The sequence below is a fragment of the Borostomias antarcticus genome, assembly GCF_949987555.1.
Source record: "Borostomias antarcticus genome assembly, chromosome: 1".
Lineage (NCBI taxonomy): Eukaryota > Metazoa > Chordata > Actinopteri > Stomiiformes > Stomiidae > Borostomias > Borostomias antarcticus.
The window spans coordinates 41,041,551-41,054,050 of record NC_140234.1 but is presented as its reverse complement, the minus strand read 5'-3'; the positions used below and the strand labels follow the sequence as shown (position 1 = coordinate 41,054,050).

General features: G+C 47.7%; 1 protein-coding gene across 1 annotated transcript in view; it reads right to left on the bottom strand.

Moving 5' to 3' along the window:
- The window catches only part of stard10 (StAR related lipid transfer domain containing 10), a gene marked incomplete at its 3' end in the record, with an annotated part of 18,839 nt that extends 7,890 nt beyond the window's left edge, over positions 1-10,949 (bottom strand). The window contains exons 1-2 of the mRNA XM_084441385.1: positions 10,725-10,949; positions 1-28 (exon numbers count right to left, since the gene is read on the bottom strand). The exon at positions 1-28 is cut by the window's left edge and continues 120 nt beyond it. Coding sequence (XP_084297511.1) covers positions 1-28; positions 10,725-10,883 — 187 coding nt within the window. The 5' untranslated portion in view covers positions 10,884-10,949. The remainder of the gene's footprint in view (positions 29-10,724) is intronic.
- Between the last annotated feature and the right edge of the window lie 1,551 nt (positions 10,950-12,500).

Below are 12,500 nucleotides of genomic sequence, written 5' to 3'. Positions count from 1 at the left end.
CCGGGACGTCCTTACACACCATCGCACACTGAGGGAGGAGCACAACACACACGCTCAGATCACACACACTCTTACACACCATCGCACAACACACACGCTCAGATCACACACACTCTTACACACCATCGCACACTGAGGGAGGAGCACAACACAAACGCTCAGATCACACACACTCTTACACACCATCGCAAACTAAGGGAGGAACACAACACACACGCTCAGATCACACACACTCTTACACACCATCGCACACTGGGGAAGGAAGACAACACACAGGCTCACATTCCACACACACACTCGCTCCCTAGGACAGCCCCCAGACACACACACCTACACACTCACTAAACACACATCTACAGTAGCAGTCATTAAGAACACACACACACACCTACACACACACTAAACACACAGCTACAGGATCAGTCATTAAGAACACACACACATTCACTAAACACACAGCTACAGTAGCAGTCATTAAGAACACACACACACACACCTACACACTCACTAAACACACAGCTACAGGATCAGTCATTAAGAACACACACACACACCTACACACTCACTTAACACACATCTACAGGATCAATCAAAGAACACACACAAACCTACACACTTACTAAACACACAGCTACAGTAGCAGTCATTAAGAACACACACACACCTACACACTCACTAAACACACAGCTACAGTAGCAGTCATTAAGAACACACACACACCTACACACTCACTAAACACACAGCTACAGGATCAGTAATTAAGAACACACACACTTAAGCCACATGATTCTACTTCCTGTTGAACAGCGCGTATTTCTGCACAGACCCCCACAGCCAGCGCTCCAGAGGACAGCAAGCACACACACACACACACACACACACACACACACACACACACACACACACACACACACAGCTAACTGGAGGAAAGCATTCTGATGTAGCTCAGTGGTCTGGTAAAGCAGAGGGGGTCTGTTTAAGGCAGGGAGATGACGTGTGTGAATGTGACAGTTTTATAGTGAAACCGTGTACAAAATTATGCTAGCACTAGACCAGAAAACACCCACACACAACTACATCTCCCCGACCAGACACTCACAGCCCTAGAGTAACTGGTTTCTACGGTTACTGCAACCAAGGGAAGAGATCAGGATAACAACAGAGGGAGAGAGAGGGAGAGAGAGCTAGAGAGGGAGAGAAAGAGAGAGAGAGAGAGGGAGAGAGAGAGAGAGCTAGAGAGGGAGAGAGAGAGAAAGAGAGAGAGCTAGAGAGAGGGAGAGAGAGAGAAAGAGAGAGAGAGGGAGAGCTAGAGAGGGAGAGAGAGAGAGAGAGAGCTAGAGAGGGAGAGAGAGAGAGAGCTAGAGAGGGGAGAGAGAGAGAGAGAGCTAGAGAGGGAGAGCGATAAAGAGATAGAGAGAGAGGGAGAGAGAGAGCTAGAGAGGGAGAGAGAAAGAGGGAGAGAGAGAGGGAGAGAGAGAGGGAGAGAGAGAGCTAGAGAGGGAGAGAGAGAGAGCTAGAGAGAGCTAGAGAGAGAGAGAGAGAGCTAGAGAGAGAGAGAAAGAGAGAGCTAGAGAGAGAGAGGGAGAGAGAGAGGGAGAAAGAGAGAGAGAGAGAGAGAGAGAGGGGGGGAGAGGGAGAGGGAGAGAAAGAGAGCTAGAGAGAGAAAGAGCTAGAGAGAGAGAGGGAGAGCTAGAGAGAGATGATTTCATAATTGTGTTCAGTCTCAGTTTCTGCTCCTCTTCCATCTCTCTCTATATATCTGTACCCCCTCTCATATCTGTCTCTCCTCTCCTCTCATATCTCTCTTTCCTCTCCAAACCTCAACTAAAGAGGGATGTGTGTGTGGGGGGGGGGGGGGAGATGCAGTGCGCTGGAAAGTTTTATCCTAGCTTACTCTGGGATGGTTCATGGTTGGCCAGCGTCCAGGCTGAACCCTCTTATAACCTTTAACCTCAAGCCACCCCTCACACACACACAACCCCCCTACCACACACACAACCCCCCTACCACACACACACACACACACACACACACACACACACACACACACACACACACACACACACACACACACACACACACACACACACACACACACACACACACGGCAGCTTCTGGGTTCTAATTTGGCTCATGCTATACCCCTTCATCGAGTTTCATGAAAGGTTTTTGCGTAATCCTTGTCCAAAAAATGAATGGAGGTGAATGTCTGGCTGTGTTTGGGAGGCTCGTAGACCTTCCCTGTGATTCGGATCCACTCCAAAATGTTCAGGGTTCTAAGTTGGACCATGCTACAACGTTCCACCAAGTTTCGTGAAAATCGGTCCAGTAGTTTTTGCGTAATCCTGCTAACAGACAAATGCACACACGCACCCACACACGCCACCTTGCCCTGTGCTGTCGCTGGTAACTAGTACAGATGTGATCTGGGGCTCCTGGTAAACCAGTATAAACCAGTACAGATGTGATCTGGGGCTCCTGGTAAACCAGTATAAACCAGTACAGATCTGAGCTGGAGGTAAAATGATGCTAGAATGGTTCGTCCGGGAAGGGGGGGGGGGGGGAGACTCCGCTACACATCAACCAATCACAGCACTATAGGGATGTGCCGAGACATCATTATCTGTATCTGTATCTGTTCAATCAACAGAATTATCTGCATTCCTATTTGTATTCGGATAGAAACCGGAAGTGGGCGTGGTCATTGTTTATACCGGATGTTGTTGTTGTTTTTTCCCTTCGAATAATAACAAGTAACTTTGGATAGAAAAAAGATCTGTTTCAAAGGCATTATCTGTGCCTTTCCCAGTAACATATCAGTATTGGAGAACACCCCTACAGCACTAGGCAGCTACTGGGTCAGACATGGACACAGGGGTCAGGCTGATTTACGATACTGGACCCAATGCTCGCTGCCCGCGCTCCTCCTGGCTCCTGGCAACGATGGGGCTGTGAGCGTTTGATGACGTGTAGCGGAGTTCTCTCCCCCCTCCCTCCGGAGGATCCATTCTAGCCTCAACCCAGAGTGCTGGTGGGGCGACAGAATGATTCAGCATGGCTTTCTCTGTCCAGGAAACAGGCCTACAGGGAGGCCCCAATGGACGTGGGTGGGTGTCTGTGTGACTGAGGGTGTGTGTGTGTGTGTGTGTGTCTATGTGACTGAGTGTGTGTGTGTGTCTGTGTGACTGAGTGTGTGTGTGTGTGTGTCTGTGTGACTGAGTGTGTGTGTGTGTGTGTGTGTGTGTGTGTGTGTGTGTGTGTGTGTGTGTGACTGAGTGTGTGTGTCAGCACTCTGACAGCTATTCACAAGTCACCACCCACGAACGCGCACACACACACACTAGATACACATTAACTCACTCATCGACACAAATATTGTGCGCTCAGCTTTGTTTTCAAATGGTGTGTGTGTATGTGTGTGTGCGCGCGCGCGTATTTGATAATGAACATTTTATTGACACTGATGATGCTGGAACAGGAACAGGCTACAGCACGGTGAGTGTCTTCTGCTCTCTCTCTCTCTGCCCCCCCATCTCTTTCTCCCTCTCTCTCTCTCTCTCTCTACCCCCCCCTCTCTCTCCCTCTCTCTCTCTGCCCCCCCCTCTCTCTCCCTCTCCCTCCCCCTCTCTCTACCCCCCTCCCTCTCTCTCTCTGCCCCCTCTCTCTCTCTCTCCCTCTCTCTTTCTGCCCCCCATCTCTCTCTCAATTAATTTCAGTTCAATTCAAAGAGCTTTATAGACATGGGAAACATACATTTACATTGCCAAAGGAAACATCACAAAAAGTCACAAAAAAGTCAAAATCTAAATGTAAATACAAAATAATTGGAGTGAATACGTGTAATATTGACTAATGTATTTAAATGGTAACTTTTAAGAGTGCAGTGTTTCCCCTAGGGTTTTTCAGGGGGGGGGGGGGGGGGGGGGGGTGTCCTGAAACTGCTAGTGCTGTCGCAGGGCCGGCGTGTCACGGATACATGGTGTCCACAGTGTCGTCATAGACGTGCGCACTAACTGACACTACGTAAGCTACGCTAACTACGTTACTGCATGCTGCAGATCTCTCTATGGGTCTGGGACAATTCATGCGGAAATCTGCTGTTGAAATCCTGGCAATTCATTGGCAGCGCCAGAATCCAAGCGACACCAATCAGTAACGACTTTCGCAATCAGGCGTTCCCACCCAACCTGGCCCCGCCCATCTAACCTGGGCTAGCGTCTCTCATTAGCTGCTACGACTTGTCACTCTTTCAATTTTGACCCATCGATACACCCTCAGAACACCAGCTTGGGCAGCGAAGTGGCACAGACTCTCTTATCTAGTATGCAGAGCGCAGCGATTCAACGTAATATTTTAGTCTGGAGAGAGACTATAGGTGTTTGTTAATATAGATATCCATGTTTCTTAGTATTGGTGAATTACTCTAGTTGAAATTAAACGAGTGCTTAGGGAAATAAATATGAACAATATTTATTTACAACAAAAACATACTAGTATGTACTTATGTTAACCTACATACAGTACCCAGTGAGAAATTAGACGTTGATTAAACAGTTACAAGGCGTCTAAATGACCCACAGACATCTAGGCTAAAACCGGATGAAATAACTTCCATTGGCAAGTTTTTTTTTTATGTCTTCGTCTTAGCCTAGACGGTGTTTAAATATCATTTAAAGGATGAGGACCCTGAATTTCATGTTTAGCCCTATTCCTGGCGTCCCTGGCATGTATCTGTGCAGTACAGAGTTCTGTGTCAATAATGTCGGCTTCGGATTAATTTCGCGGAGGTTTACAGCGTGAAGGGGTGGCTGTTGTATGTTCGGTGAAATTAGTACTGTTTACAAGTTAGTTGTTGTTTCGAAATGCAGAGGCGAAAGGTCCTATGGTGTTTACAGGACGACTTCAGAGCTTGGTAAGCATAAACCATGTAATTCCTAAACTTGAAATCCACGTATATCATACTTTTTAGAGTTTTTCGAGTGTGCCCATAGCTAGCAACGAACCAGGGTGCGTGCGCCAACGTTATTGACACAGAACTCTGTACTGCACAAAACAGAAATATTTTAACCTGTACTAGTCAGATACATGCCAGGGAAGCCAGAAATAGGGCTAAACATGAAATTCAGTGTCCTTATCCTTTAAAAGACGCTTGAACAACAGATGCCTCTCTGTTCTTTAAAAGTGTGACGTAGCCGTTAAAAACGTGCCAATATCGATGTTATTAAAAAAAAAGTAATCTAACCAGGATTTCACCGAGATGTTTAACCTACATTTTTAAAACGCTGCTGTCTTAATGTACTTAACATGGAAACAAATATTTTTTATTTAAGTATAACAATATGTACACTGACACAAGATAAATATATATATATATAAATAAACAAAAATAATAGGCCCAAGTCTGCTATAGCTGAAGCTAAAATTATACCAGAAATAATACTTCAGCAAATAAACTATAAAAAAGAAAGTGTGTGTTGTAAATATTCACACAGCTGGACAGGGGCACTCTCATTGGGCTAAGGCGCACACCACAAGGCTGGTCCGTACCGCAGCGGCCCGGGTTCACATACGGCCTAACCCTGGCCCATGTGCTGCCTGTCCTCTCTCTCTCATACTCACCTTTCCTGTCCAGCTCTATACTGACATATATAATAAAGCCAAAGTGCCTAAACATTTTTACAAAATAAATAAAAAATACATTACATGAGTCATTTAGCTGACGATTTTATCCAAAGTGACTCACAATAATTGCATTTAACATAGGAAGTCAGTGTACTACTACTCACCAGAACTCACAAGTGCATCTCCTTTCTACATTACATTAGTCATTTAGCAGATGTTTTTATCCAAAGCGACTAACAATAATTGCATTTAACATAGGAAAAGCCAATGTACTACTACTTGCCAGAACTCACAAGTGCATCTTCTTTCTAAAACAAGTGACTAAGAGCATAATCTAGTGCTGAAGGAAAAGTGTAAGAGTAGCAAACTAAAAACACAATGGGTGCTGAATAAGAAGGATCCTGCTAGTACTTCTTGAAGAGATGAGTTTTGAGCCTGCGGTGAAAGATGGGCAGCGACTCTGCTGTCCTGACGTCAGTGGGAAGTACGTTCCACCACTGCGGGGCCAGGACAGAGAAGAGCCGTGACCATGGGGCCAGGACAGAGAAGAGCCCTGACCGTGGGGCCAGGACAGAGAAGAGCCCTGACCGTGGGGCCAGGACAGAGAAGAGCCCTGACCGTGTCGATCGACTGCAGTGGCTTCAGAGCCTCCGGGCAAGCAGTCGCCCCGAGGTAGCACACACAGCTGGACAACAGCTGCTGTACATATGAGGCAAACTCCTCACGCAGTCATCGCCAGTACTGGTTCTTGCGTTTCATGGTGTTCAGGTAGGGCAGCTCAATGATATGAGGTCAGGCAGCAGGGCAGGGGCTCCCACACAGACCACTGCTCAGAGGGGCAGGAAGAGAGAGGGAGAGAAAGGGTGGTAGAAATGAAAAAGATAGACATTATTGTATTTGTCCATTTCTCTGATGTAGCCGGACTCTAAGGTCTAAGGTCCTTTGACTTATGTCTTCATAAAACCTGGTGTCTGCAACTGAAGATGATCTCATGCAGTCAAGTCTAACATGACTGCTCTTCCCTTTCCTCTCAGCTAGAGACATCAGGAGAATTTCTTTACTAAGAGAATAAATCTCCTTAAACATTACAATATATTGCATACATCAACGTACCTGGATGAAAGACAAACAAAATGTGGCATCTGCAATTCACGTTCTGATATAACAGCCTTGTAAGAGCAAGCAAACAGGGCTGAGTTTCCCAGAGGCATCGGTGAACGTAGCGCTACGATGCCTCTGGGAAACGCAGCCCAGAACAGGATGAGAGAAATGTAGCTGTTGCTAGCGCACTTCTCGGCAGCTAAAAACCTATAGAGCGAATTATATGTCAGAATGCCAACTAACACCTCGGTGAGTTTCTTTGAAATTGAGAGTTTAACATGTGTTTTGAATGATTTTTCACGGTGCCCACCCACATCCATTGTATGACCAAAACGGTGGTAGAGCAATTATCAGACTTTCTCAAAAGTGCTAGTTTTGTCAACGTTTTGATCTGAACCATTGTATATGATCATAAGTAACCTTAAAACATGGCTAAACATGCATTTTCACATGCCTTTAACGTTCTTGGATCAAGAATGAATGAAAAACGTCAGTCGCTCAGTATCCTGCGCCCAACCGTCAACAGTGTACACATTTCCATGGTAACAACACCGCTTGAGGATTGTGGTATTATAGTATTTGTCAATGGTACCGTGAATAAAACGTGATTTTCTTAAAACAAGGTTGATATCATACATGGACTTTTGGCTTCTATCATAAGGACTTCTGGTCACGATTCGTCTGATGAATTATTAGCTGGATTCATGACTGAATTCTCTAACTATAAGGATTTAATAAAAGCCTGTGGGAAATTAACATGTGATGCTAATGTGGTGGAACCTCAATGACAGTCTTTTATCAGAGGACAAGACTATACAGAAATTGTCACATTCCATACCAAGACAGATGATATACATTTATGCATTAAACACCTCAATAGAGATTGTTTTATTCCGTAACGTTACAATAATTCGGTCACTAGTCTAGAATGGTCGCTAGCTAAACAGATAACTTAGCTAACGTTAACTACTGTAGCTATCACTAGTAAACTGTCAAACTGCGTAACGAAAATAGCTAAAAGTCAATGAAGTAGAAAGCCTATAGATACAAAGAGTAATATTTACCCCAAAATGTAGATTTCCCAATTTCTGGATGCGAAAATCTCTTGTTCCATCTGTTGCCTGCGTGCCGGCTGCTTGCGTTCCACTCCGATGTTTTGAAATTGGTGTATGCTCATCATCCATGAACAGAGACAGATCTCAAGGGTCTGATGGATTGCCGCCCGAATTTCTGCTGGCAATATGGGATTCAGTGGGCCAATTGATAATCAACTCAATTAACTATTCAATTGAAATTGGTCATTTCCATAGAGATCAAAACACAGCTCTTAAATCCCTACTCCTTAAAAAAGGGAAGGACCCCCTGAACTGCTCCAGCTATCGGCCTATAAGCTTGATCAACACTTATGTTAAACTTTTGGCTAAAGTCTTAAAGGACAATGCTCGTTTTTGACAACCTGGACCTTATTTACGACATATTATAAGACGTTTGACTCACCGAGATCACTTTGGTGTAGTTCGGAGGCATGTAGAAGAAATGTAAAATCCAGCGCGAGCCAGTATATGCATGTAATGGCGGTGGTGGGGGCACCGAGAATGCAGTTTCTAAAAATCTATTTTCTGCCGCGAAACGGTTGTTTTCATCAATCCGTCTTTATGAATCGCTAGTTGTGCTTACATAGAGCGTAGGCCTGTTGTGGTTGTTCACATGCCTCTGTAATATGATCTTTAGAAACGTCTTTCGAAACGAAATAGCTTCCCCACTTGCTCCAGCACGCATGCGCACAGCGCGCAATCGTTGCTCCAGCACGCTGTGCGCATGCGTGCTGGAGCAAGTGAGGAAGCTATTTCGTGTCTAAAGATGTTTCTAAAGATCATATTACAGAGGCATGAAAATGTCAGTCAGAAAATGTCCGCTAGCCGCAATGCTAAGTTTCGCTATGTTAAACTCCATTGACTTATGCTAAAAATGTTATCGATCTAAAAGTCAGCTATTTTTGACTTTTTGGGTCTTTGGGAGGGGCGGGAGGTCCGTTGGGGGGGGGGGGGGGGTCCAAGGCAACGGTAGGGGAAACACTGATGTGTATATACAGTGAACAGCGCGGGGTGCAGGGACGTCCTTTTCCTGTCACACCTGCTCACAAATCTTGCTGCTGTGTTTGCACATTGCTGTACTTCCCCCAGCAGATATGGGAGTTGTTTGTCATTAGTCATGTTTACAACATCTTTTGGGGTGTTTGTAATCTGTGGGAAGTATGTACGTGTATCCTGGTTCAGGTAGCCTTGTTAAACAGTGAAGCTCGGAACCACTTTTTGTGTGCAGTGGGGGCACATCTCTAGGGAGCAGGTCTGCCTGTGGAGGCTCAGTCTGTCTTCTCTAGGGAGCAGGTCTGCCTGTGGAGGCTCAGTCTGTCTTCTCTAGGGAGCAGGTCTGCCTGTGGAGGCCCAGTCTGTCTTCTCTAGGGAGCAGGTCTGCCTGTGGAGGCCCAGTATGTCTTCTCTAGGGAGCAGGTCTGCCTGTGGAGGCCCAGTATGTCTTCTCTAGGGAGCAGGTCTGTCTGTGGAGGCTCAGTCTGTCTTCTCTAGGGAGCAGATCTGCCTGTGGGGGTACAGTCTGTCTTCTCTAGGGAGCAGGTCTGCCTGTGGCGGTCTCTCTCGATGGCGAGGCTGTGCTCACCAAGTCTATACTTAGTCAAGGACTTCCTTAGTTTTAGGTCCATCACCGTGCTCAGGTATTCTGCCACTGTGTGTTCTCTGTTTAGGGCCAAATTGCATTCTGATTTGCTCTTGTTTTTGGTAGATTGTTTCCAATGTATCAGATAGTTTTCTTTTTGCGTTCTTATAATTTGGTTTAGTTTGGTGGCCTCTCTCTCTCCCTGTTACTGGTGTATCACGCTATAGCTCCCCCGGCATGGCAGCAGTCTGCAGAGTTCCTCTGGGAGAGAGAGAGAGAGAGAGAGAGACCAAAACACTCTCATTCCACATGCATCAGCTAGAAGCGCTGCCTCATTTTTTATTCTCATCTATAAATAGTAGAACATCATCACTGCCTCCTCAGTGCACACGCATGCATGTGCACACACACACGCACACGCACACACACACAAACACACACACACACACACACACACACTCCACTTCATCTCCTAATAGGCCTAACACCTGACGTTTGTTCAGCCATACTGCACACAGAGGGGGCAGTCACACACAGCAGCCTCCCAGCCTCCCACGTGTGTGTGTGTGTATAAGGGACTAGGCCCAGGGCTCCACTCCACCCTCCTCTCTGTTTGACAGCCTTTTATGGGAAAACCCAGCTGTCCTGTATGAATACACAAAGAGCTCAGTACTGTACACACACACGCACACACCTCTGATGGTGTTTGCGTCTGATGGTGTTTGCGCCGTTAAGATAGGGGATCTTCTTACGCACACATGAAATGCGCTGTGGAAGTAGGCAAATTAGCCCAACCGTCACATCTCTTTTTCTCTTGCACACACATGCACACACACACACGCACACACACATGCACACACACGCACACACACACGCACACACACACGCACACACACACGCACACACACACCTGTTTGAGTCTGCTGTCTCACAGTTATGAAACATCATGTGATGTCAAAAATGCATTCATCACTGTTGTCCACATCAAACACCCACACACACACATACACCCTCTCCCTTTATCAAACACCTGTTCGCAGACCCGGATACACTGGCAGGTTGCACAATGTACACACTACACACACCTCAAACACACACACCTGGCCCAGTTTGGTCTCTAATTGGCACTAGGTGACTCTAAACGTACCTACGTGTCTGGCTGCCTCTTGGCTTTCCTTGTCCCAGTCTAAACTGTCAACAATCCTCTCTGAACTAAATAATCAACAGCGGCAGCTGGCCGTGTTTCCCGGTAGGCCGGCCGCCGGACCGGGCAGGCTAGGCCCCGGACCGAGCTCACCTGTGGCCGCCTGCCTGTCTCTCGTTCCTACCTTGATCTTGTGGAGTGATTTCTCCGCCTCCAGTGTCTGGGTCCACACGGTGATCCCCGACTTGTTGTAGGTCAGACTCCAGCCCTCCTCGCACAGGCACTCGGCCTTGAAGCTGGCGAACGCCCGGTCGTCCGGGACCAGGATGCTCTCGCCAGACATGTTGGTTGAGCCGCAGGGAGAGAGGAGAGCCCGACTCTGCCTCGATCACCGGCGAAGGAAACAGGCTTACCGAGTCCTGCTGGTGGGGGCTGAGCTGGAAGGGAGGGGGTGAGCCCGGTAGGCGGAGAAAAGCGACTCGGTTTTCTCTCCTGCTGCTCTGACTGAATTAGTCTGCTCCTCTAATTTAATTTCGCTCACAAGAAGCTGTTTTATACATGCCGAACACGCGACTGTACCCGTCTTATGATGTCTCCTTCGGTGTAGCCTACAGCAGACAACTGCGCACAGGCACACCTAAAACTACTACTAAGGCTACAAATACGCGATGAAAAATAAGCTACCTGGGTTTTAAAACGGCAACTATCTTCGCATGAGTTCACAGCTTGCCGTTTGACCGAACAAGTTTCAGCTGTGTGCAGGTCCCCGGCTTGGTTCCGCTACCCCTCGGCTGGGAGATGACAGCAGACCGACCTGAGATCTGTTGTTGATCTTAATTCTGCTCCGTCCGTGTGATATCAGGTTCGGCTCCCCCGCGGTCCGTCGCCGTGTGTGGTGCCTCTGCCTCGGCTCGGCGTCGCGGGCTGTTCGGCGTCTCTCTGCGGTGTGTGACGGAAAGAGATCGAGGAGAGAGCCAGACAGAGGGGGAGCAGCGGTGTATACGCACTGAGAACCGAGAGGAGATTGACAATCGGGGTGGAACCGCCTCCTCCACCCGCACGCACGCACGCACGCACGCGCACACTTCCCTGTAGCAGTGACAGACGGGGGCGCGCTTGGTGCCATTAGCTGACGTGTAGCCTACTCTAAACCATCTCATATCCTGCATCTGTCTGGATCAAGCGTGAGTTCTCTCTCCCCCCCCCCCCCCCCCCCCGCAGCCGCGGGCGGGCGGGGGTCTCACTGACAGGATCACGGGTCCAGAGCACTCAGTCTGCCTGCTCAAGCCAAGACCATGTTCAACCAACACCTGGCAATACAGGTCAGCTGGAATAACTTGGTCACTATTAATGACTGAGGACTTTACAGGGTACACCTGCACCATGCACACACCTGGGCACACACACAGAGAAAGAGAGAGAGAGAGAGAGAGAGAGGGCACCCGCCGTGGTCTCTTGGTGCCGCCCCCCTCAGGCAGGAGGCTGCGGTCCATCAGGACCACGTCTGAATGTATCGCATAGGACGCACCGCACACACATATCACACCACACACACATATACTGTACAGTACACACACACACACACACACACACACTCACTTACACGTTCACTCTGCATACTCACTGTATATACACTGACGGCACTACTTTTATATATTGTTCTTCTCTTTTTGCTTGTCCTCGTTTTGTTTTTTTGTGCTAGTATAGCACTTGTCGGGTTATCACTCCCTCCCTGCCTCCCTTACTCCCTTCCTCCCTCCCTCCCTCCTTCCCTCCCTCCTTCCCTCCCTCCCTCCTTCCCTCCCTCCCTCCTTCCGTCCCTCCCTTACTCACAACTCCTGAATGTTGGCCTGCATTTCTCTGTTGGCCCCACAAGAGGCAGTAGTCCCAGCACACCAACCAACCCACCGATCTCCACTACACAAGTAGAGTAGTGGTCAGAGCATTGGACTCCCAACCG